The 27409-nt window shown below is 35.3% G+C and overlaps 3 protein-coding genes across 4 annotated transcripts in view; 2 read left to right on the top strand and 1 right to left on the bottom strand.

The window, feature by feature from the left end:
- The window catches only part of LOC125280859 (gastrula zinc finger protein XlCGF57.1-like), a 1316469-nt gene that overhangs the window by 1188747 nt on the left and 100313 nt on the right, over nt 1-27409 (bottom strand). The window lies entirely within an intron of this gene.
- timp2b (TIMP metallopeptidase inhibitor 2b) lies at nt 3587-13450 on the top strand. The gene is made up of 5 exons (XM_048153263.1): nt 3587-3907; nt 9539-9639; nt 11206-11314; nt 11423-11547; nt 11692-13450. The coding sequence occupies exons 1-5, from the start codon at nt 3787-3789 to the stop codon at nt 11887-11889; spliced, it is 654 nt and encodes a 217-aa protein (XP_048009220.1). The 5' UTR covers nt 3587-3786; the 3' UTR covers nt 11890-13450.
- Nucleotides 16261-27409, top strand: part of usp36 (ubiquitin specific peptidase 36) — a 35168-nt gene continuing 24019 nt past the window's right edge. For both annotated transcript variants that reach the window (XM_048151981.1, XM_048151990.1), the window contains exons 1-3: nt 16261-16418; nt 24320-24581; nt 26650-26871. In XM_048151981.1, the coding sequence (XP_048007938.1) occupies nt 24329-24581; nt 26650-26871 (475 nt within the window). In that variant the 5' untranslated portion in view covers nt 16261-16418; nt 24320-24328. The remainder of the gene's footprint in view (nt 16419-24319; nt 24582-26649; nt 26872-27409) is intronic.

The raw sequence follows: 27409 nt of genomic DNA, 5'->3' as shown, positions 1-27409 counted from the left end.
ACGTCAAAACCCAGAAGACTAATTTAACAGTGGTTCCCTCAAGATTTTTCTATGGGGTTTTAAATTTTTTTTTTTTTTTTTTTTTTTCAATTTATGAGTAAAAATAATATCTGTGGTAAACATAACTTGACTATATTTGAACATTTTGCTCTACAATGTAAATTACGTCATCAGAAAAGAGATGATTTTGATTAAAGATCACAAGGTACATTTATAATAAATACTGCAATATTCCATAAAAACATGAATTGTCCAATTGTTTGATTTCATGGTGACTGAAATGACAGACTGTCATGAAACGTTTTGAATCGTGAAAAACACAAATGTGGCAAGGTGAAATGAGAAATGATAAGAATTCATATTGAAATGCTGATGATGCAGAGTATGCAGTGTAGTATCTTGCTCTCAATCAGGGAAACTAACGATAACTGGGAACTCAGGCAAAATGCAGGAAACACAGTGATAACGAAAACAAAACAGAATATACTTTGCAGGTCTGAACAAGCCTTAAATCTGGTATATGCCAGGCAAAATACCCACTTACGAGAAAGAGCAATGACAGCTTTATTGCACTAAGGTGTAACTGAGCAGCCTACCAAATCATAAAAAAACTGTCATCATCATAAAATCTGTTCATTGGAACCCTTTTCAGACATTTGTTATGATGTACAAGTCATGAAAGAGTCATGGCACAATGGCTTCTCACACTAACAAAGGAAGGGTGAACCACAAGAACACATTCACATTTTATTCAGCTTTAAGGAAAAATGACACAGAAAATTCCCCTCATGTTAGGAGAGGGTCTATCTATCTACAAGGAGGCAGAGCCAGACGTAGCTTGAAGTAGTAAAGCATGCATGTGATATGTCTGGTTTCTTAATATGTCTGAAAGTACCCTATTTAGGCTACTCTACAGCACGTATCACTACTGAAGAAGAAAGTGAGAAGAGAGAGAGAGAGAGCGAGAGAGAGAGAAAGAGAAAGGAATGAAGGAGTGGGTGGAGGGTTGAGTAGTGATGAGAAGATGCAGAAGTGTTTCCCTGGGTCTCTGAGGCAGCACTTGCGATTTCAACAGAGAGTTATGCAAGATGGACTTCCTTCATATACTTCCATCTGATTTGAGTTCCTTATTTCTCTTTACATAAAGAAACTGTGAAATCTCTATATCCTGATAGACAACATACTGGTGTTCCATAATTTCCAAAATTAGTGCATTATTTCTCTCATTCGATTAAATTAAACTAATAAAATCTTTACATATTGAAGTAGGCTACTTTTTCTTCTTAAAAACATTAATAATTCAAATTGACTATTTCAAACACAGAGATAGAGAATTTTGTTGCGATAACAGCAAAACATCTTAAAAATGATAAATAAATCATATACACTGTTAAAAATGGTTCTGTGGTGAAGTAAATTATTCAGAAAAAACAAATGCAATGTCTACATGAAAAAGTTAGTTCAAGCTAGAATAAAAAACAGTAAATTCTATATTAGTACTCAATTCAAGCATGTAGAAATTAAAGTGTAAACATCAAAAATATAAAATTAACTAAAACCTAACTTTTATGATATTGGTGTTCCCATCATGCACTGGTGCATAAATGATTAATAAGGTTGATTTTTTTGTCTGTTTTCCAGCTGTATTTACACTGTTTTATCATTGCTTTTGTTGTTAGACTTAGTAAATTGTGATTTTGTGACATTTGGGGTTCATTTTCTAATCAAAATGACACATTCATACTCAAAAATGATTTTTCAATTACCATCATTGTGTATAGTGTACAAAGTATTGAAGTCTGTGTTGAGGTGAGTGCCTTTACTTCTATCATGTGGAGTCTACATGATATCTATTGTATTATTTACTTAGATGTTACTAAGTTAAGCGTACACTTTAAAAGCATGGTTCAGTGTTATATTATTTGAGTTAAAAGGTATTGCCAAGTAAACTTTATTATAAGTTACTTCTTAAATTAAATATATTAAAAGTAACATTTACTTAATTTCTTTATGAATGTTACCCAGATAGCACATGTACATCTGCAAGATGTCTGTTAAAGATCACTTCACCTGGAAAGCCGCTGTTCACAAACATCTGATAAGTCTTTAAGATGTCAGTTTTACATACATTAAATCATAAACATCTTAAAGACATTTTCTAAACATCTTTTTGACATCTGACATGTAGGCTATTACAGATGAGCAAACACTCTAAAAAAATGTCTTCCAGATGTAAATAGGCATATCAAATAGACGTCTCCAAGATGTAAGTGTACTATTGTTAAAGAGTAAGATTTTACTTGATAATAACAGGTTAGTTGTACAGACTGGTAGCAATAAGGTTTACTTAAAATGGTTTGTAACGAGGATTTTATCAAGTAGGCCTAAATGTTTTTTTTTTTTTTCTTCAGTCTTCTCTAAGCAGAAGAAGAAACATCAGCAAAAAGTGACAAAGAGAAGAGCACATTTCTTCTCACGTCACACCAAATCAAATATATGATGACATATGAGACAGATGGCAGTTATGGGAAGTTGGGAAATTCTAATGGATGGACACAAAATCCGAGATTCTCCTTTGCGCCATGATCAAATGTACTTGTGTGACTTATATGTTTACCTCACGCGCCAACGTCAAACATTCGCGCGCGCGCGCTTGTGTCAAACAAGGGCAATATGATAGTTCTCTGAACGAAACTTAAAATGTAAGATTGATAACTTTAAAAAGCACACACACACACACGCGAAAATTATAAATCATAGGTTTATAGCCTACTAGTTACATTTAAACGCCTTATTCAACACGTAAAATGTAAATTAAACCTTTTGCATTGCATAGTGCTGAAAAAAATACTATAGTAAATACTATAGTGTTTTTGAAGCATACTATAGTAAATTGTAGTATACTGTATATATTATAGTATTTACAACACTTTGTTAATGAATGCTACAGCATACTAGTATTAACTATAGTGTACTGATAAACTTATAAATACTACTGTAGTTTTTACTACAGTAAACTGTATTTTGTAGTATAATATACCCTAAAGTTATAGAAAACTAAGTACAATATTGGGTAAAGTAATTTGTTTATATTACTATAGTTGTTATATTATCACAGCAACTATAGAATTATCACAATAAATTAATTCAAGTACTTTACTATAGTAGTATGGTTCAAAAACACTAGTATTTACTAGTATTTTTTCACCTGGGGGTGCTGCAGCAATATGTCTCGTGCCCTTTCTATGACTAATGCTATAATTATGTAATAACCTAACCTTTTAGAATGTGTTACACATTGATCAAAAGTTAACAATTTCATTAGTTATTGGGAAATCAGTGGTCATTCTGAGGTACCTATAGGGGCAACCAAACGTCAGAGCATTGGTCAATAGCTGTTTCTGCAATACTGTCCTTAAATTATAATATTACTCAGATTTTAGTCTGCTAACGTAAAAAAAAAGAGAGTGAAAATCTCAATAAAAAAAATGAGGACATGATGACTAAGTCAGGGCAAAAAGTGAAATGTCATTTGCAGACTACAAATGGGCGGAGCTCAGACAGGAATAAAAAGCAAGGCCATTCACAGAGAGAGCGCTATATCCATTCAGACGGTCCTGACATTAGTGCGTCCTCCTCAGCAGCAGGTTAGTTCTTTCGCTCCTGTCAGGTTCTCATCTAACCTTTTTGAAGTCCGCGTTTCAAAGGCAGCGTTGTCTTTGGAAGCAACTTGGTTTTGGAGACCTACGCGTTTGTTACTTGTGAAGAGTCCTCTCTGTAGTGAAGATGAGCCGCTTGTGCAGTGTTCCTCTGCTGCTGTTAGTGCTGTGCGGAGCCGCAGAGTTTGCCGAAGCCTGCAGCTGCTCTCCTGAACATCCTCAGCAGGCGTATTGCAATGCGGATGTCGGTAAGATTCCATGCATTTAACTATTTCATATCCATAACCATGTCTATATTATATATTGATGCACTCTCTATCTCTGTCGTGTGCGTATGTCAGCATCTCTATATTCATATGCACCTGGCAAGATGTTTAATTCTGAATCTATGCATTTTATAAAATAAATAACTTATAGAATGAATTTGTAGAGTATATTACTTTTCATTTAGACTGCAGTCAATAGCATATAGGCCTTGTGTTTAATTACAAATGTCAAAGAAAACTTTCTAGTGTTCAGAGCCACTGATATGTCAGAATATTAAAATTGCTTATGTGCTATGCTTTAATTAATATGATAGGGATATATCAGTGTGAATAACCACATCCTCCCAAAAGGCACAACAGGGCCTGTCATGTTTTCCATCTTTCTTGATAGTTTCATTCCCTCTGATTCATTTGCTTAGTATAACACTTTATTTTGCAGTTTCATTGCTACACGTTACATGTATTTACTAATAACAGTAAATTGTGCATAATTACAAGCGATTAACTGTAAACCAAACCCTAACACTATCCCTTTAGTAATTACATGTTAATTAATATTACTTAATACTTGTTGGCGTAACAAGGACACCTTAAATTAAGTGCAATCTCACTGTGTCTGTGGTTTAATTGCTAAGGGTAGATAGATGGAGACCCTTTAACTTAGAAATGTGTTTAGCATTGTAGCAGTTATATCATTGTAATGGTATAAATCACTATATAGTTGTCGCAATATAATATCTGGCGAATTAAATACTGTTGAAATGAAAGGTACTTCATATGTCATTTGATTATTTTTACTTTCTTAGGCAAAAAACTAAAGGATAAGTTTATTCATATAATCATGAATGACTGATGAGTCTTACATTAACAGCTATTTAAAGCAAAAGACTCAAAACAATACAAGTAACATTCTGTGGTTAAGCTCTGATCAGATGAGTCACATTACACAAGTCATTATAAAACAATTTAACACACACCTGTTAAATTCTGAATAATAATACATCAAGGTGTGACATTACTTGGCAACAATAAATAAATGCTTCACTTCCCTTAATAACAAGTTCAACCCAATCTTGACTTGTTTGGGACACATCCCACTCTGTATATTCACATTATGTCATGTATATTCATCACTCTCATGTGATTAACATGTATATCTGGGCCATAGTTTAGTGGATTTTATGTCCCTGATAAATCAGTACTGCATATTTGGTATACAATGTTTATGCCACATGGTTTTCCACGCATAGATGTACCCCATTAACAAAAAAATCATAATGATTAGTACCTAAGATTTAAAAAGAATAAAAACATTTAATTTTGAAGCACTTTACAGATGAATTGTCATATTTCAAAATTATCAATTTTGAGTATGTTTATTTGCTTATTCTCATTGACATAAAATACAATTTACTGAGATGCATAGATAGATAGATAGATAGATAGATAGATAGATAGATAGATAGATAGATTTATTTAAAAATGTGTAAAACCATTAAATATGTCCCTCAAACAATCCACCATGTTACTTTGGTGTTGTTTGCCCTTTAAAATCTTAACCTTAATCACATGACTTGATAGAAATTACATCATTTCCTTTGAGGGAAAGCAACTCCAAGAACAAAGAACAAAGTTTTTCATAATTTTCAGTCTATGTCAATTCATATTGAATGTGAAAATGTTCTTTATTTATTTTATTTTTTTATAAATTGATTTTATAAATCTATAAATTAATGTTAATCATCTGCTATCATGATGTTCTTTAGTAATGAGCTTCATTATATCTTAAAACATCCACCCTGTAACACTTTGTAAATATGTCATGTAACAGGGCAAAAAAAAAAAAAAAAAAAAAAAAAAAATCCTATATTTCTATGAAATATTTGATCTGAATTATTAGGTTATACTTGAGCTTGGACAGACATTGTGTGCCTCTATTTGATTTTTTAACAAACCTGCTCAATCCAAAATCCACCAAACTGTAGAAATCACCCATCATCTGCTGCATAAACTATATAGCAGAATCTTCATCTGTTGACACATTTCTACCTCTGTGCAGCATACTTGGAAATATAGTAAAGTTGAAGTAATAGGGGAGAATCTTCAGCCTAATTTTAGCTTTATTGTGTCATTGTGTGTAACCTGCCTCAGATCCTCTGACCTTCAGTGTCCCTACAGTACCCTGCCATTACATGACCTATGCGTTTTCCATTGTCTGTTGTGGCCCTGTGATTAAAACCTTTTTCAACAGGCTGATTACAACTCTAAAAATTGAGAAAGTATTGCCACATGCTAGCAACATATTGTGGTTTGTCTTTGACGTTCGTAAGATGGTCATTACATGACTTGGGATGGTGAAACTTGGGTCATTGGAGTTAGACCCCAATGACCACACACCCACCTGTACATTTAGTGATTGGTTGAAAACAACATCTGCTGCCCACCACAGGAATTGCCAACCTTATTCTTGTATGCGGCTCCATGATGCTGGCTGTTTGAAACTCCCACATTACATTTGGTTTTGAGAGAATCAAGTCATTATATATATATATATATATATATATATATATATATATAAAATCAAGATTGTTTCAAAGCAGCTTCACAGTGATAAACAGTAATATAACAGTGTTAATGTTGGTAAAATTCAACAATTATGGAACAAATTCAAATTCAGTTCAGTAACAGTGTCAATGTTGCAAAGTTCTTCAGTTCAATTCAACTATAAAGCAGCACTTTAGATGACAATAGTGTTGTTATTCAGCTCAATTTAGTTGAATTCAGTTCAATAACAATCAATGATGCGTGTTTTATCAATTATGAAACAAATTGAGGGGTCGTTTACATTACACCATTTTTAACGAAAAACTGAAAACGTTTATGCATTTTAGTAGTTTATTTACATGACAACAAACAAAACAGAGTTTTGGGGGCTTGAAATTGCAAACTTTTGAAAACGGGTTTCAACGTGCAATTTTTTTTGAAAACGATACCGTTATTGTCTCCATGTAAACTACAAAATATGAGTTTGTAAAAACGGTGACGTCATGCGCATGTGTATTACATGTTCAGTCTATAGACGCGTAGAGTTTCTTTACAAAGTGACATCGCCATCTACTGACCTGGGATGAATAATACAGCTTTTGCAGATCCGTGTGAACGGGGATCGTTTTGACAACATTGTCATCAAACAAAAAGGAAAAACTTTTCAGTTTTTTTAGTACATTGTTCTCATGTTAACGACTATGTTTTAATTTTTTATGAGTATGCTAGTGTATGCTTACAGTCGAACGCGTAGCCTTTCAAAGTATGCTCCATTTGATAGCGTGTGCAAACGTAGTTGGTCGACACAGGCACTCTAGAAAGTTTAATCTCTGTGCTATATTTCTCCAGAAATGATGACCGATAAAAATGTCTTGGTATTGTTTTAAACTAAAGTTGTGGATATCTCATAACCCCCTCACAAAATCACTTGTCAGTGCAGGCATCTCTTGTTGTTGCAGTCTCTGGGATTTTGTTGTTGTTCCGTCTCTTTAGTTTAATTTTCTGCTGTGAAACAATGGCCCGGGCCAGTGTTGCCACCTAGTGGAACAACTGATTAGTGCAAAACAAATTCAATGCGAATGTGCGACTCACGGTTACAAAGATCGCGCACATATTATTTTGGTGATGAAATCTGTGAACTGTACTCAGACCCTCGCATACGCGTAAAAACCGTTTATACTTTGGGTTTAAACACTCTCAATTTGAGCTAATCTGAGCAGCTCAACAGAAGACAACTGTGTCATTATTCAGCTTAATTTAGTTCAATGTTGATTCAGTTTAGTTCAATAACAGTGTCAATGTTATGAAACAAGCTAAATTCAGCTATAAGCAGCTCTACAGAATACAATAGTGTCAATATTCAGCTTAAGTCAGTCCAGTGTTGATTCATTTCAGTTCAATAACATACTTGTCAGTTGTTAAATGTTCTGTTTTACTTCTCCTGCAGTAGTTGTTCACAGCTGCGCATCCAGTCAGACCTATAGATTCGGTATTCCGACACGACCTACAGATCCAGTAAATAAATAATGTGGAGGGCTTCCTTTTCCCTGCACATACCTGGAGCTGAAAACAGCACCCACACTGTATGTCTAACTTCCGCCTCAGTATGGAATGAATGTGTGGAAAGGGGAGGCTGTTATTAAACCAGCATAAACCCTGTGTGTGTTACTGATGAGAGAGGCATGCCTGACTTGAGACTGGGATCCTGTGGGTGCATTTGGCATTCTGAGTGTGTGGCCAATAGAAAAGATGCTCTGTTTTTGGGCCTGACTATGCGGACGGTATGTGCTCTCTGAAAACTCAGATAGATTAGGGGGAGAATTTTATTGGGATATTTTACAATACTACAGAGCTCCTAAAGGGACATGGTGAAGAAAAAATATGGGAGATGGGAAGAATTTTTTTTTTTTTTGCTTTCTCTCGCAAATGTTTTGCACTCCACTTGATAAACTTTGCGTTCACTCGCAAAATGTTTGCGTTTCCCTGAGAAACTTTGCGTTTACTCGGAAAGAACACAAAAGTTTTGCGAGCGAACGTTTCTCGGGGGAACGTATTTGGGTGTATTTGATCAAAAATACAATAAAAGTAGGAAATATATTGTAAAATACTATATATATATATATATATATATATATATATATATATATATATATATATATATATAGTTTGTGGAAAAGATGTGCTTTTTCTGTATTTCGACAATTTTTGACGATAAAACTTTGACGATAAATTTGCTTTGAAGGAGAGATCTGAGCAATATCTAGAGACCAGGGTGAGCTCTTTTGACATAGTCCCAATAACTAACTACCCAGAAAACCCTAGAAACCACATACAGTCTTAAAAATAAAGGTTCTTTACTGGCATCTATGAAGAACCTTTAACATCCATGGAACCTTTCGATTGGACTGAAGGTTCATTATACTGGAAAAATATACTTTAGATTATTAAAATATTCTTCACACTAAGAAAAAAAAAGGTTCTTTTAATCAAAATGGTTAATCAAATGGTTCTTCTATGGCATTGCTGTGAAAAAAAAAACTTTATTTTTAAGAGTGTAGAACTTCAGAACATCCTAGCAACTGTGTAGCAACACCTTGGTGAGGCACAACCACCTAATACTGCTAGAGATAGAAGCTTTCATGTAAAAAGCTGGTCTTTCATTCTCTATTTTGCTCAAAGCATGTGATCCTGTAATAGAGAGATGAGTTTGGACTGAGCGTTTGGTATTTGTATGTCAGCAGCTCAATGGGGAACAGGCAGTGTGAGGGTGGAGATTAAAGCGGCCGGGCGAGCGGGGGGCAAACTTCTTGCTAGAGTCAGACTGCTGACTGGCTTCCTGAATATCAGGCTGAGAGCACATTCCATGCATGACCCTCCGCTAATCAAATACTCATGTGTCTCCATACATACACCCAGCTCTCAGCACCTGTAGTACAGGCAAAATAACAACAGCAAGACAAGTCATCTTACTCCATACTTGGAGTATAACACCCATCTACTGTGGAGAGGGGTAAAACATGGCGAAACATTTAAAGTGTAATGGATATTTAAATGTTTTTGTCTTTCCAGTCATCAGAGCCAAAGTAGTTGGACAGAAGGAGGTGGTTACCGGCAATGATGCCTATGGCTATCCAGTCAAAATGATCCGATACGACGTCAAACAGATGAAGGTTAGTGGAGAATATTCTCTGTTGTGCAACTACTGTTGTTATCCACAGATTTCAATCTAGCACTGATTTATTTGGCTATACATGAATCCAAACACAAAACCACTGCTGTTATGTCTGAATGACTGTAATTATGAGACATACTCCATTACACTGTGATATAATTACTCATACCATGATATTCCAAGTTGCAACATAGCCTCATTGGAAACCAACATATGTGCAAAAGTGTACATACAGTTCACTACAGTTGAAAACCAGCTGAAATAAACATTCAAGGCAGCAAAACACCAGCAACTTTTATTCATTTTCACACAAATTATGATGACAGGGCAGATTATTGATTAATAAAGTGGTTCCTTGCGCAATACTATGTTATGAGTCTTTTACCATAGTGCATGATTTGTAAACCATATGCATTGCTTTTCTGACAAAGTAAACGTGCTTGTAACCTCACCTGGTACAACACTGCACTTGTGATGAGAAGCACTCTAGTAAAAATGCGGGTCACAATAAAAGAGCTTAAAGGGTTAGTTCACCCAAAAATGAAAATTCTGTTATTAATTACTCACCTTCATGTCTTTCCAAACCCATAAGATCTTCATTCATCTTTGGAACAAAAATTAAGAGCTATCTAATCCCCCATAGAAAGCAATGCAATTACCACTTTCAAGGCCATGATAGGTAGTAAAAAAATCTTTAAAATAGTCCATGTGACTACTGTGGTTCAACCTTAATTTTACGATGAGAATACTTTTTGTGTGCAAAATAAAAAAAACAAAAATAACTTTATTCAACAATTTCTTCTCTTTCGTGTCTATCTCCGATGCTTTTCACGTTGTAAACACAGTGCAGGGCTTCCGGGTTCTATGTTCATCGTGGTGCTCATGTGAACGGCGTCAGGAGACTGACACGGAAAAGAAGAAACTGTTGAATAAATTCAATATTTTTGGGGGGGGTTTTTTGCACACAAAAAACATTCTTGTCGCTTCATAACATTAAGGTTGAACCACTGTAGTTACATGGACTATTTTAATGATGTCTTTACTACCTTTCTGGGCCTTAAAAGTGGTAATTGCTTTGCTGTTTATGGGGGAAAATATCTTAATTTGTGTTCTGAAGATGAACAAAGGTTTATGGGTGTGGAACGACATGAGGGTGAGTAATAAATGACAGAATTTTCATTTTTGGCTGAACTAACCCTTTAAAGACTTGTAGAAGCAAGCTAAAATGGTATGATAACATTTTTATCTCCTGTTTGCTTTTGTTTAACTGTATTGTTATGTTTAGTGTTGGCGGCAGGTTATGTTTAAACGCAATAGAGATACGTACAACAGCCAATGTAATAAAATGCTGCCAGATTCACTTTCGTCTGTTGTGGATAAAACTGAACACAGCATGTCTTTATTGCCACTATACATACATTATATACATACATATATAAATATATATATATATATATATATATTCATATCAATCATAAATTACCTTATTATTTTCAAAACACTGAAAAACTAAGGCATACCAAATCAAATAAAATGACTACCTCATATCTTCTTCTTTCACTAGATGTTCAAGGGCCCTGAACGCGAGATTGATACCGTCTTCACGGGCCCCTCCTCAGCTTTGTGCGGGGTCAAATTTGAGAGTGATGGCAAAAAGGAGTACCTGATTACAGGTAAGAGAGGAGAACGCTATCCAGGAAACAGCCACTCCTATTGCTTCTGTAAACTGTAGAAACTGTAGTGCCACCTTTATACCAACATCATCTCATTGATCTGCACAGGTAATTTGGATTCAAATGACACATTGCGTGTAAGTCTTTGTGACTACATTGAATCTTGGGAGTCTCTGAGTGTGACACAGAAAAAGTGCTTGGGTCAACGCTATCAGATGGGCTGTGATTGCAAGGTATTGTCTATCTATCTATCTATCTATCTATCTATCTATCTATCTATCTATCTATCTATCTATCTATCTATCTGTCTGTCTGTCTGTCTGTCTGTCTGTCTGTCTGTATGTCTCACAGCTCTTCCCCTCTTGTCTTTTGTGCAGGTGGTCCGTTGTTCCGCCATTCCCTGTTCCATTAGCGACCCTAAAGAATGTCTTTGGACTGACTGGGTGCTGGAGGGAACTGTTCAGGGCACTCAGGCTCAGCACTTCACCTGCGTTAAGAGGAACGACAGCAGCTGTGCCTGGTACCGTGGATCCACCCCACCTAAAAGAGAGTTCTTGGACATTGAGGACCCATAAACCAGTCCACCGTTTCATTACTCATTCAGAAAACACCCAAAAACACAGCTACCAACTCACACCTTAATTCTGCAAATGCATTCTAGATCTCATAAAACCTGTCAAGAACATGTCTGGGCCATGAAGGGCTCACCCCAAATTCAAAAGAAAAAAAGATGTAGATGCTAATATTTTTTGTAATAATAATAATATGAATCATATTTTGTGTAAGAAAAACAATAAACGTTAAAGATCATAAAGATGCCCTCCCTCCAGTTTTTGTTATGGTAATAGAAATTACAAATACATAAATATTTGAACATCATACATTTAATTTATTTTGTTTTTTATTTTTATTTTTTAAAAAGTGTCTCCATACAGTGTGATTCACATTATTACAGTAATACAAGTACAAGTAATTAAAATCAGCATTAACTAATATGGACATGCTACTATGTTCTGTATTGTTCTTTTGATTTTAGGATGAATTGTGATGCAAGCATTTCTGTGTAATATTAACCCAGACAGGACATACAGTACATTTGGCTGCATGTTAATATATCAAGTGAATCTTACCTCTAGTGTTAAAATATTGTGTCAGGCAGAAACGTTTCTCATAAGCACTGTGAGAAAACAAGTGTTGTTTTGTTATATTGTTGCTCTCCAATAAAGAGGAAATTGATTACAACATTGCTTTTTAGTTCCTCAAGCACAGGCACTGTAATTTTGAAATCCTGAAAGCTAATTTCAAGCATTTAGGCAGAAGGATTTTAATATCATATGAATTGTAAAAGAGCATTTTTATTTCTTTATGATGGCATTTTCTCCAGAATTTTGACTTTCTTTAAAAAAACGAATGAATAGTTTTGTAAAGCAGATAATGAAGGAAAAGCATCCAGCAGGAATCCAGCATATGAACTTGTGAAGGTATTGAGAGCTAGGTTTTGATTTTGTTTAACATTTTTTTTACTGCATAAATTCCATATTTCATAGTTTTGACTTGTCTATTATTCTAAAATGGAGAAAATGGTAATAATACAGAACAGGTATAATAGAATAATTGTGTCCAGACCTTCATGTGTCCAGAGTTCATGTGTAAGAAATGTATATTGTCATGAAAATTGTGCATATAGCAACATACATAGATTTAGCAAAAATGTATGTAATATATACAAAATTTTCTAATTTATATGAAAATCATTCTGCTCTGAATGTGTCCAAAACATATATAATGTTCTTTCTTTCTTTCTTTCTTTCTTTCTTGATCTTGGTAATAAAGTGTTGGTTAAATTAGTGAACGCTTTAATTTTATGACTCTGCATTCTTCACTGAAACTGCATATATTAAGGGATTATGTCTGGTCATGTCTTAGAAATATTTTCCCCATGATATTTTTGTACATTTGTGATATTTTTCCTTGTGCAGTTATATCACAACTTTTTTTGAAGAAGTGTGAGATTTCCAGTGCTGGAGCCACTTGGAAAGACAGACTTGTTGAGAGCTAGCTTTTGCATGCCTTTTAAAGTTTATTACTCATTGTTAAACTTGTTATGGTATTCTTGAATAAAGGAGCAGAAATGTCCACTGAACTATTATTATTTTTTAGTAGCCTATCTGTTCGGTAATATACCCAGCAGTTGTGCCTTGCTTATGTTTTTTGTCCCCTCGATGGTGTTTTATGTAAAGAATAATAATTGTCTTACTGGCATAATCATAAATATGTATAGGTGTTATTATCTGGTAATATAATGTTACAACTTGACGCAGAATAAGAAACATATAGGCCTAGTTTTAATTATTAGTAGTTATTCAGCTTTTGATCCAGTAATCATCTTGGTTTGACGGTGTCCATAAGACACAACAATGAAATCCAATGGGAAACTGCTATCACAGTACGCACTGCGACCCCTAGTGGTACTGCTAGTGTTTACCCCTCTATGGTTTACCCACTTATGACACTTACGACAAAACGCAGTTTTATCCAAGTAGTAGCCTCTCGTTTTATTCAGTGTGATGTAGAAAAGAATAATCGATTAATCATTATTTACCTAAAAATATTAGCAGTGCATATAGCAATTAAAAAAAAAAAAAAGTAGATCAGAATTGTACAAAGCTCAAAATTCAGCATTTCAGTGCTAGAGTAGTGCATTTTTCTAAATTTTCATTAAGAACAAACTTTTTTAAAACAAATCTACAACTTATATATATTAATCCTCCAAAAACATATTTTCCCACCTCAGGCACAAAATCTTTATTAATAGCCTATTATCCTAAGTTACGGACAATATGTATGCCATTGGAGTATTAAAACAAGAAGTAGATTTTTAAAATCTAATATTTTCCTAATAGTAATATGTCCTTTTTTTGGAAACCATCAATAGAAAGTCTGTAATTTAATATTTTTTTATTATTCTTAGATTTTTAATCTTGAAATATGAATTTGATGTTTCAATAGCCTCATTGTTTGTACTGAAAAAATGAATTCATTTAAAAAATACAAAAAAAGTTACATTTATCTGATCAGTCCACACAACAAGAACATCATTCAACATTAATTTATGTAATATTTCATTTTCTTTCCATAAACTTTTAACAAAATGACCCTGTGACGGGGTGGTAAATTTGACGGGGTGGTTCACTGTGACAGGGTGGTATGGACAAAGTGTTTCTCTATATGATCTGCTGGTTTTAAACTTTAAAACTGGGGACATTCAAATTGAGTAAAGAGTGAGTGAGTGAGTGAGTGAGTGAGTGAGTGAGTGAGAGTGAATTAATGAACCAAACAGTGTTGCCAAGTCTGCAGTTTTCCCGTGGAATTGTGCTACTTTTACACTGTTGCCGCAGGTTGTTTTTCATGTCCACGGCTTGAAGCGAACCCAAATAACATGATATTTAGCCCTTGGAATGCACATTTTACCAAGGGAACCCTGGCAAAAAAAAGTTTTACCCCCTAGAAAGTGATTTTTTGTCGTGGGACATTTTGGGATGAAATTTACCAAAATTTCTGTAAATCTCCCACGTGGTCAAGTTTTTCACCTAGCATACATGCATTCAATCTGAAATATAATTTTCTTTGTATTAATAATGAAAAAATTTAAATAAAAAACAGTTTTCCTTATCTATTTTGCATGCCGGGGTGGTAGGTTTGAGCTTGACGGGCCCTGCCTAACATGAAAAAGCAACAAATAAACAAAAAATGTACATATTTGCCTGCTTTTGTTCTTGGTGACTATAAGGCTCAAATGATGTCACTTCGGCTTTGTGATGTCATTTAAAGGAACAGTGCATTATTTATAGATAAAACAAGTTAGTGTGACGGGGTGGTAAGTCAAACTGAGGGACGCGCACAAATCATTAAATATTTACAAAAAAAAAAAATGTTTATTGTGAATAAATATATTGATGTAATCAGGGACACATATATAATCCTGAAAATAGTACATGTTTGAAAAAATATATAACTTATTTGTCATGTTGGTTAACACGGACATGTGAAATTGGCTATGTAATAATGAAAAATTATTAAAAATAGTATGTTAATCTTCAAAAAAAGCATTTAATCATATATCATGTTAAAAAGAACACTTGAATTTATAACTTTAAGCTTTGGAAACATACTTTGGGACATTTTTTGTGCCTTATGCATCTGATCAAAGCTTGCGGACCCAAATGGCACTCGTTTCGTAGAATGACTCGCTAATAGGATAGCATATACTAACTGAAAACATATACAGTAATTCATAATTTAATGTGTCAGCTGTACATGTAGTTAATCAGTTTATTTCATTCACCAGCTCTGTGCCATCATATGTAATACGGTCTTATTATATTTAAGAATCCATACCTATGCTTTTTATCTTTCCATAGATTATTATCACTAAAACAACATCCTAATCCAGGGGTTTTCATTTTTTTTTTTTTTCATTTTTTTAGATCCCAAATAGGATGGTCCCACTGAGAATTACACTATTATTGCAACTATACATTTTCATGCATTAAAGGGTTTACACTATGTGAGTATACATTGAAATTATAAATCACGAAATTATAAAGACAACATGTTGTTTATTAAAATTATATATATATATATATATATATATATATATATATATATATATATATATATATATATATATATATATATGACTTTTTTATTTATAATTACGTTGTGTATGTTGTATCTAATGTGTACCCTTGATAACCTCGTCAGTCTTTTTCTTTTCTAGCGCCCTCCTGCAGTCTAAAAATCCCTGGCAACACCGAAGTCAGCCTTCCGTCCGAGTAAAACATTTCTTGAATTGGAAGAATCCATGTTAAAAGTTAGACAGCAATCGATCTGCGTCCTCTGATTGGACACTGGCGCTATGAATGAAGTGTATCGTCACAGTCGTTCTCAAAACTGATTGGCCGCTCAGGCACGTCAATCACGCATGCACACGCCCTTTGATAATGCAGCATGGGGGAGAGAACGTAACAAAATGAAGGCTTCGTAGCGGAATATAGTCTTCACATCAAAACAGATCAAACGATTCGCGATCATTCACGGATGGGTACGTATCTGATGTTATTCGCATGCGTTTGGTGGTGAATTATGGTGCTGAATCATGAGCAAATACCCAAATGAGGGTTAGAAGCAGCACATTGCAGCACTTTGAACGCCACGTTCGCTTTGTGAGGAAGTGAAGCCGTTTCTATCTGCAGTAAACTGACCGCAGTGCTTGTCGCTACATTTTGCCGACGTTAAATACACAAATGTGTAGAAAGGTCGACGGAAACCGCACTGTTTACGCTAAAGCAGATGCTACAGTAGCTTGCTAGCTTGTATCTAGTGTGACTAGCTGCTCTAACTAGCGACTGCGGCGCGTATTCGGACGCAACCCGCGCGAAACACATTGACATTAATAGTGTAGTCTTGTGGTAAACAACCTGTGCTGGTCGGTAGAGTTGATTCATAAGCCGTCATCACGGTGTCCTTGGTCATCATATGTTTCTGTGCACTGAATCCCTGTTAGCTGCACCATGATAATCTCTAATAAACGCGCTGGCTTCTGCTACATTAAATACTGTCACATTTGCTGATGACATCCACCGAGCTAGTTTACACTACGAGTAAAGAAGGATTTTTATCTCGTATATTTAAACTTTGAGTTGTATGAACGTGTGGATATTGTGCGGAGTAATGGATGATACATTTCTAGGCTGTGTCTCAACCTAGCTGCCTACCTAGAGCACTTGAAGGCTTCAGTAGCGCGTGCTGCATTCACTCCATATAGTTCCTGGTTAGCTCAGCTCAGCTGCACGTGCTGTAATGGCCAAACCTGCTGTCTAGACACGTTTTGAGGCGCAGCTTTACACCACTCGAGAATTCATAAACTGAATAAAAAAGAAACATTAAGTATATTTTAATAAACTAACTGTCTAAAAGAACAGCTATGAAGTAGTTTGGAAAGTAGCAGTGGTTACTATGTACTGGTTAAATGCCACATGAGTCCTCATTGGACACGTGGTTTTAGCCGGATATCGGCTACACTTTAGACTTTACCTCAGCGAGATACTGGGGAACTCTTTATCTCTCGGTGTGTTACATGTACGTACTTACTTACTTACTACAGTAAATTATGCATAATTACATGCAACTGAACATATAGTAAGTACGTTGTTTATTAATATTACCCAGTATTTAAAAGTACAATTACACTGTAACAAGAACACCTTAACCAGAAAGAACTGTACCATTGACACATGTGGATAAATAAGTTAATAATTTATTTTGATATCTCACATAACTTAATAATGTTGAGTACAATACAAATTGGTACGACACCGCAACCAATAATTGCAATTTTTAAAATTATAATTGAACAATTCATAACTGTTTTTCATGTAGACTTTCTTAATGGCTTAAACATGCAGTTTGTTTTTAAGATGCTAATTGTTCTATAGTTCTTGTTCTAATAGTTCTTTTGTGAGCTATTTAGTTCCATGCTAGCCATAGTTACTGTTGCTGCTGTAAAACCATAAACTATGTAAAAGGATCATTTATTGTGTTCATGCATGGCATAACCTGACCTTGCAAAAATGAACAAACTATTGTATTAATATGCTAATTTTAGTGGTGTTCACCCTTTGCCAGATTTTTAATTGACAGGTGATCTGACCAATCATAACGCTAAATCTGCCGTTTTGTCTGACAAACAAGCTAGACAGGAGAGTTGGTAGGTTAAATTGGTGGACTTGAACTTGAAAAATGGTGTGTATTGATTATTAGGGCTGCATGATTTATCACACAATATGAAAATAACATTGAACTTTGAATGCGATTATCGCTTAAATGTGATTATAAAATTGCAAGGGATGCGATTATTTTTTGTCAATGAAGTATGGCTCCAAATGCGAATCCATCTGAAATCACTGCGAGTTTGAGTCGCTTATAATGTACATTGGAAAAAGTAACACGCATAAAACATTGTTCCAGACACGAGAAGCATTTATTAACATCTTGTCCAGCAAAACACAACATTTACTAACATGTTTTTACTCCAAACTCACTTCATAACGAGAGCTGAGCGTCCTTCTGTGAGATGATGTGGCTTCTTACACAGAATAAGGCACTGTGTGTTTATTAGTTATGTTAAATCAATCAGTGCATTTTAATCTTATGTTTATTCAGCTACAGCGATATGACGCATGTTATCTTCTTCTGCTGCAGGGGATATTTCGAGTTTCTGCGCAAGAGCGTCCTCTGGCTTTCAGATGGAGAAGCTCTTACTACTGATCACAGAGCCGTACAGCTCTGACAAGCTGCGCATTAAATAATGGCAGCCTTTGCCAAATCGCATGCGATTTTATCGCGATAAATCGTGCAGCCCTAATTGACGTCTTTCCGCTGGTTGAAACAATATACCTTCTGATGTTCAATCATGTTTATTTTGTGCTATAGCTAGTAGTAAAGAGGAAGATGATTGGTTCACGAGCTGCTTGAACGGAGGCGCTACAGAGACCTATAACCATACATTAAAGAGCCATTAAATGATAGCCTATTTAGTGTTTGCATTTCTTAAATTTGACATAATGTGAAAGCTGAGACTTTGTTTCATACCAAAAGTATTGTATCTTGTCTGTCGTGCGTTGTCAGTGTCCTCTTTGCTCCGCAATGTATTTTTCACTGTGTGAGAAAAAGGACGTGTTGCTTGAGAGCTGCATGGCTTGTCAGACGTAGCAACGGTAACTACAGCCAAGCCAATGGTCGGCTGTTGGGCAGTTTTTGTTTGTCGGCCAACTAAGTTTTCTCAGTGAAATTGAGCACCGCACCGTCGGCTGAAGTTGGTCCTCGTTGGCTTTTTTTCAGCTGATTCGAAATGTTGAATCGGCGTCGGAGCTTGTCGGTCCGTCAGGCCATCTGATCATTCTGATTGGCTGTTCAGCTACTGCCACCTGCTGGTACGTAAAGGCATTTCATCTTACGCAGTCGCAGAACGGACGTGCTACTTGGTCGTCGGCTGTCGAGCGTTGGTTTGGTGTGTCAGGCCAACTTTGGACCCAGACACTGCCGTCGTGAGCTAACCCCACAGTCTGCTTTCAATGCCACTAGTTCGTCGCCATCGACTTGGTGTGTTTCAGGCTTAAGGTCTTTGCGAAGGGTCGATTGAGTTTTTTTTTTTCCAATAGACAATAAATTAATGGAGTTTGAAGTGGGGCATCGTTAGACTTTTAACTGGGGCACGACCCTCAGTGAAATATTACTGATAAATACTTGTCTGGTGATGGAGACTATACAGACCTGAGAATTGTCTTCCATGACAGTGTTTCAGCATTCATTGCTGCATGTTTGCCATCAACCGTGTAGAACCAGAACTAGCCGTGCTGAATTAAACTCTTTTGATCTAATAGGTCAAATGGTATTTCAAAAAAAGGTATATTTTCAGTTTGATTCATTTGGACAGTTCACTCACCATAATAGTAACAGTTTACTTTATAAGACAGAAAACAAAGTGCTGGATGAGGTGGATATCTTGGCTATTAGTCTATTGTAAGAAATTAAACTTGCAGATGTCTCCTATTGTTCGTCAGTGATGAAGGAGCTCTTTATTGCATGTAGATTGTGAACAAATCTACTGCAGGGAAGGACAGTTTATGTTTGTATATTAATAACAGTGTCAAAATATGACACTTTTTAGGGCTCAAGCATTGATTTATGACTCATAGATATGTTAGTGTTCCTTATAGAGTTATATTGTATTATTCTATTTTGTAAATAATTAAATCATTCTAGCATTAAAACCTGATATTGATTCAATTGACGTTTCTTAAGATTCTTTGAGCACAAATGAATACATTTAGATGATATTAAGAATCTGTATTCATGCTTGGTATAATTAAGATCTGCCATTGAATGTATACGCTTACATAAAATGTGATGAGATGCCCGGAGAATGTCTTGATGCACACAAGCTGCACACGCACAGGAGCATGTGGTTACATCAGTGCTTTCAGCTGAGCGCAGCTCATGCAGGACTGTGTCACCATTCAGCGCAAGTGCACATGAAGGTTAGTCTGCCCTTGTGGCTTTGATGCATGTGCAGCCCGCTTGCTGCTCCTCTGCTCTGTACGTCAGCACTAGACCTGATGAGTAAGACCATGCAGAACACAACTCAGCCTTTACTGCTCATCTGTGTCCTGAATGCACCAAATGTGCATTATAAAATAAGCTTTGTCTGCATAAATACTAAGCCAGATAAAAGAGGTGCTTTGTGATTATTTGGGTTCCACTTTATTTTAAGGTGTCCTTATTACAGTAATTATATATTTAAGTACTGAGTTATATTAAACGATTAGTTCACTTTCAAATTAAAATTACCCCAAGCTTTACTCGCCCTCAAGCCATCATAGGTGTATATGACTTTCTTCTTTCTGATGAACACAATCGGAGTTATATTAATAAATATCCTGAATAAATAAATCGCTTTTCAAAACGCTTGCGCTACGTCCTACGCCTTCTGTATTCAACTTACAAAAAAAGTGTAACGTTAATTACGCTTGCTTCCTAAGTTGAATATGGAAGGCTGTCTGGCGGAAGCTAGACATTTTACTTTATAACTTGTTAAATATGGATATTTTTTCACACAAATGCATCTTTTCACTTCAGAAGGCCTTTATTAACTCACCTGAAGCCATGTGGAGTACACGTTTATGAAGGATAGGGATGCGCAACGATTAATCGCAATTACAAAAGTCTGTGTTTACGTAATATGTGTGTGTTCTGTGTATAATAATTATGTATATATAAGTAGACGCATACATGTATATATTTAAGAAAAATGTTAATTTATATATAATATATTTATATTTGTATGTAATATAAAATATATATAAATATATATATTTATTTAAACATGCATATATTTCTTAAATTTATACATGTATGTGTGTGTATTTATATATGCATAATTATTATACTCAGAACACACACATATTACGTAAACACAGACTTTATTTTGCAAACGATTAATCGCAATTAATCGTTGCACATCTGTAATGAAGGATGGATGAACTTTCTTCAGCTCATACTTGTTGGTCTCGTTCACTGCCATTATAAAGCTTGGATGCGTCAGGATATTTATTAATATAACTCTGATTGTGTTCATCAGAAAGAAGAAAGTCATATACACCTAGTATGGCTTGAGGGTGAGTAAAGCTTGTGTTAATTTTAATTTGACAGTGAACTAATCCTTTAATTAAACATACTTAATATAGGATTTGGTCTAGGGTTAGTTTCACGTATTTATAAATAATTCACTGTTATTACAACAGTAAGTACATACAAGGACAGTAAAATAGTGCCTGGGATCTGATCTTTTTTTTTCTTTTTTTTTTTTTAAATGCGTTATGTCTTTCTCTTTAAATGTCTTTGTGTAATCAGTAAAAACGGTAACAACTTTTTACAATAAGGCCTGGTTATTTGACATTATTTACTGCACAAACTGACATTAAATTAACTAAAAAGCAATGTTGCAGTGTTTTATTAGTCTTCATTAACTTTGGTTTATACAACTGTTCATTGTTTGTTCATTTTAGTTGAGCTCCATTAAATATTAACAATTTTTGATTTTAGTCGTATATTGGTAAATTAACTTTAACTGAGATTAATAAGTGCTTTAGAAGTATTTTTCATTGTTAGTTCATGTATAATATAGTTTACTTATGTCAACAATTGGAAAGTGTAACCATAAAAAGTTACACTATATAAAACAAAGGGACACTCCTCTTAATTATTGAATTCAGACATTTCACGTGTATAAAATAGACCCATTATAAAATACAGTATATAAAATAGACCCAGGTGTATAAAAACAGACCCATTGCCACAAGTGTATAAAATAAAGCACCTAGTCATGCAGTTTGCATTTACAAACATTTGTGAGAAAAATGGGTTGTTATGAAGAGTTAAAGGGATAGTTCACCCAAAAATTTAAATTGTCATCATTTACTCACCCTCAAGTTGTTCCAAAAATTTCTTTCTTCTGCTGAACACAAAAGATATTTTGTATATATATATTTTTTTTTTTCCCACACTATGGAAGTCAGTGGTGCCCCGCAACTGTTTGGTTACACACATTCTTCAAAATATCTTCTATTGTGTTCAACAACAAATGTATACAGGTTTGTAACAACTTGAGGGTGAGTAAATGATGAAAGATTTCATTTTTGGGTGAGCTATCCCTTTAAGTGTGGTACTTTGATATGATGCCACCTTTGCAATAAGTCAGTTTCATTCCTGTTAGATATTCCATGGTCAACTATAAGTGGTATTATAGGAAAGTGGAAGAGTTTAGGAACAGCAGCAGCTCAGTCATGAAGCAGAAGATCATGTAAAGTCTTATAGTGCGCTAAAATCACCAACGCTCTGCTGATGGAACAACTGAAGAGATCCAAACTTCCACTGGCGTTAATATCAGGACAAAAACTGTGTGGCGGGAGCTTCATGGAATGGGTTTGGCAGATGCCAGGAGAATGTTACCTGCCTGACTGCGTTGTGCCAATAAGTTTGATGGAGAAGGGATAATGGTATGGGGCTGTTTTTCAGGCTTTTGGCTTAGCTCCTTAGTTCCAGTAAAGGGAAATCTTAATTCTTCAGCATACCAGGACATTTTGGACAATGCTATTCTTCTAACTTTTTGGGAACGGTTTGAGGATGGCCCTTTTCCATTCCAGCATGACTGCCCCAGTGCACAAAGTAAGATTCATAAAGACATGGATGGATGAGTTTGGTGTGGAAGAACTTTGACCTCAACCCCATCCAGCACCTTTGGGATAAACTGGAACGGAGATTGCGGAGTTTGTGAACCAGGCCTTCTCGTCCAACATCCGTGCCGGATCTCAAAAATTAACAACTGAATGAATGGGCAAAAATCCCACAAAAACGCTCCCAAATCTTGTGGAATGCGTTCCCAGAAGAGATTAACGTTTATGTATTTAGAATGCAATGCCATTACACTTCCTGTTGGTGTAATGGTCAGGTGTCCCAAAACCTTTGACCATACAGTGTAGATACTGGTAGATGTGCTGTCCATTGGCTTGACGAGAGTAGCACCTCACTGCACTGGAAGTGATCTCACAGCTGGTCTCTTTGTCAACAACAGTCGCAGTTAAGGCAAGTGCAGCCGTTTGCCCTGCAGTAAATCTGATGTGAAGTGACAGTTTTAGAATATACATGTCATTTTTCTGCTTGGTGATTGATTGCTCATTCATAGTTACTTTCAGTACTTAGTGATTTAAACAATGTAGTAAGTTTTATAATTTTTCAACCTGGAGATGAATTTATGTAAAAACATGTTTGTATTTAATTTAGTCTGCTTTATTGATGTGATATTAGGCATGTATTTATGCAAGTATCGTTCCTGACCATTTGTTAGCCCTGTCCGTTTCTGTTACATCGACTTCTGTTCGTTCTCAAACGCAGTCTCAGCAGTACCTGATGGGTGTGCGCTTTTGCCTAGTAGCAGCGCTGTTGCTGTTATGTAACTTGACACCTGCCACATCCTAACTGTTCACCTATTGGATTTTGTTCTGACACAATGTTTGGATGTTTCATTTCATGTAGTCTTGTGCAAGTTATTATCTGTCAAGGCAGACGAAAGCTCTGTAAATGCAGCCTTGTGATTTGTGGGTAAATGACATGTTGTGTTACTGATACTTTGATCGGTTTGAGCACATGTACAGGCTCCTGTATTTCAAATGCGGCTTGCTTGGTTTGCCAGATTGACATAAGGTTGTGATATCTACTGAAATGACTTACTTGTCATGTGTCAGATTTGTTGATCTGGATGAACTTTATACTTGGAAAATCTTTGGTTTGTTACAAGTTATACTAAGACTTCTAACCAAGTAATGAATGTTTGAAAGTTTTAAATTTGGAGCAGCTTTTCTAATTTTTTCTGTTTTTCTTCATCAGTGACACACAATGCCGATAGTGGACAAGCTCAAAGAGGCCCTGAAGCCGGGCCGCAAGGACTCCAGCGATGAAGGCGACCTCAACAAGTTGCTGGCATCATCTGCTAAGAAAGTGCTGCTGCAGAAGATCGAGTTTGAACCGGCCAGCAAAGGCTTCAGCTACCAGCTGGAAAACCTCAAAACGAAATATGTGATCCTAAATCCCAAGAATGATGGGGCAGCAGCACAGAGACCATCTGAACCTGCTCAGATTAAGAGACAAAGTAAGACCACCAAAACTTTTTAAGGCAAACAGACCTCTGATCCACAGTTTCAGCACATTTCCCAGGGTTGTTTATTATTGTTAATGTTATCTTTTCATAATTGATTGTCATTAAAATGAACAATTAAGGATTTGTAAGGCTAAAAATATTTTATTGTATTGATAATTGTTTTATTCTGTTATTGCTGAAAAGTTTTTTTTTAATCTAGTTATTCCAAATTATTTTTTTTTATTTTTTTTTAGCAAAAACAGGTCTTAAATAGGGCTGCACAACGATTAATCGTGATTAATCGTTTGCAAAATAAAAGTCTGTGTTTACGTAATATGTGTGTGTTCTGTGTATAATAATTATGTATATATAAATACATGCACATACATGTGTATATATTTAAGAAATATTTATATTTATATGTAATATAAAATGTATATAAATATGTATATTTATTTATACATGTATATATTTAAGAAATATTTATATGTAATATAAAATATATATAAATATGTATATTTATTTATACATGTATATATTTCTTAAATTCATACATGTATGTGCATGTATTTATACGTAATTATTATACACAGAACACACACATATATTACGTAAACACAGACTTTTATTTTGCAAACGATTAATCACGATTAATCGTTGTGCAGCCCTAGTCTTAAATCCATTATATTTAGTTTTTATTTAGTATAATGCAAGTGTGGTTTTTGCCAAAAATAGGCTTGGCCTTAAAAACAAACAAACATCAGGATAAAATGGTAATATCATAAAATGGTAATAAAATCATAAAAGTCCAGTTTTCGCAAAATCAGACTGACAGACCTAGATAAAAACAATTGTATTTCGCCTTCGTCCAGCATGTCAATTGGACTAAAATTGGCCTTGAAGTTGTGCACTTTCTCTGAGGTGGTGCAACCCTTCAAATATTAGTTTACACATTGTCATGTGATCTTGGACAGACGGATGCAGATTGTAGGTGAACTACAAAAAAACCCTCTGTAGCTTAAACTGTACCTTTTAAATGATTAGTTCACTCTCAAATGAAAATTTCCCCCAGCTTTACTCGCCCTCAAGCCATCCTAGGTGTATTTGACTTTCTTCTTTCTGATGAACACAATCTGAGAAATATTAATAAATATCCTGAAGCTTTATAATGGCAGCGAGTGAGATCAATGAGTATGAGCTGAAGAAAGTGCCTCCATCCACATCCATCATAAACGTACTCAACACGGCTCCAGGGGGTTAATAAAGGTCTTCTGAAGCAAAGCAATGCGTTTGTGTAAAAAATATCCATGTTTAACAAGTTATGAAGTAAAATATCTAGCTTCTGCCAGGCCACCATCCATATTCAAATTATGGAAAGAAGGCCTTTATTAACCCCCCGGAGCTGTGTGGAGTACGTTTATGATGGATGAATGTGGATGGAGACACTTTCTTCAGCTCATACTCATTGATCTCACTCACTGCCATTATAAAGCTTGGATGTGTCAGGATATTTATTAATATTTCTCAGATTGTGTTCATCCGAAAGAAGATAATCATATACACCTAGGATGGTTTGAGGGTGAGTAAAGCTTAGGGTGTTTTTCATTTTAAAGTGAACTAATCCTTTAAACATACTAAATTATTCAGTAACTTTGAAAGTGTGGTCACATTAGCGACGTTTCTGTGAAATTTTGTGGGCATAAAAGGTCCTTTGTCTACTGTCAACAGTGTAGTGATATATAAAGCACAGCTTACAATGAACTCATTTTTAAACCAAGCATAGTATGGTTAGCATAGTGAATTTGTTTGACCAACACCAACCCGATTCAAAAGCTTTTTGAGGAAATCTTTTTCCCTCACTTTAAATTCCTGATCGCATGGGTTACTTTTGAAATAACTGGATTTTGCCAGTGAAAATTCACTAAACAGTGGTAAATGTGACCGCACCTTAATTCTGCACATCACATGTGAATGACACCAAATACCATGTGCATGTAGTTTTATATTTCATCTTCGTATGATTTATAATGCAAATAAAGGTATTTTTCTTTTAATAAACTGGTCTTGTCTTTTTCGTCAGTATCTGAGAGCCTGAGCGTTGGGCAGAGCGATGGGATCCCTGCCCCACAGAAGATGCTCTTCCCTGGGAACAAGCTGTCCATGAAGTGGGAGCGGGTGTATCGTGTCGGAGCCGGACTCCACAACCTGGGCAACACCTGCTTCCTCAACTCCACTGTGCAGTGTCTCACCTACACCCCACCGCTGGCCAACTACCTCCTCTCAAAGGAGCACAGCCGATCCTGTGAGAAAGCACTTCACTAAACTTAATCTATACTAGTATGCATATAATGTTTGCCCTTCAACAATGTGGTTGAAGGCACAATATGTACGATTTTTGGATTAAAATATCCAAAAACCACTATAACAGTGTTATATATTTTGTTGAATTGTGTACTTGCATTATCCCAAATATTTCCAAGAGAAATCGGCTATTTTAACCAGGATCCAAACCGTGTCATTTCGTCGTCTGTCAATGACGTCATATCTGTGTTACTCTTGATTTCCAGTTTTAAAACATGGAAACACCAAAGATGCTTTTAATAAATTGTGTTTTATTAGACAAGGGAACTACTGTTTGGATACATTTCTAGACAGAAAACTAATCATTTTTACGTAATTCAAACAATAAGACTAACTGTATTGAGCTTTCTTGATTTACTGTAAGTAACATGTTTGAACCTCAGAGACAACACTATTTTGTCAAGTGGCTAACAAAAATCAGAGTTTTTCATTCAAAAATATTTCCACAATATATTTTTAAATTGATTGCGTATCATCCA

Source organism: Megalobrama amblycephala, linkage group LG1 (assembly GCF_018812025.1).
Source record: "Megalobrama amblycephala isolate DHTTF-2021 linkage group LG1, ASM1881202v1, whole genome shotgun sequence".
NCBI lineage: Eukaryota > Metazoa > Chordata > Actinopteri > Cypriniformes > Xenocyprididae > Megalobrama > Megalobrama amblycephala.
This window is presented reverse-complemented; position numbering and strand designations above follow the sequence as displayed.

What these genes read in the sequence shown, in the direction of transcription:
- timp2b (XM_048153263.1), top strand. Translation starts at nt 3,787, where the DNA reads ATGAGCCGCTTGTGCAGTGTTCCTCTGCTGCTGTTAGTGCTGTGCGGA. An exon ending in AAAGGAGTACCTGATTACAG is followed by an intron (nt 11,315 to 11,422) that starts GTAAGAGAGGAG and finishes TGATCTGCACAG; the next exon opens with GTAATTTGGATTCAAATGAC. An exon ending in AGATGGGCTGTGATTGCAAG is followed by an intron (nt 11,548 to 11,691) that starts GTATTGTCTATC and finishes TCTTTTGTGCAG; the next exon opens with GTGGTCCGTTGTTCCGCCAT.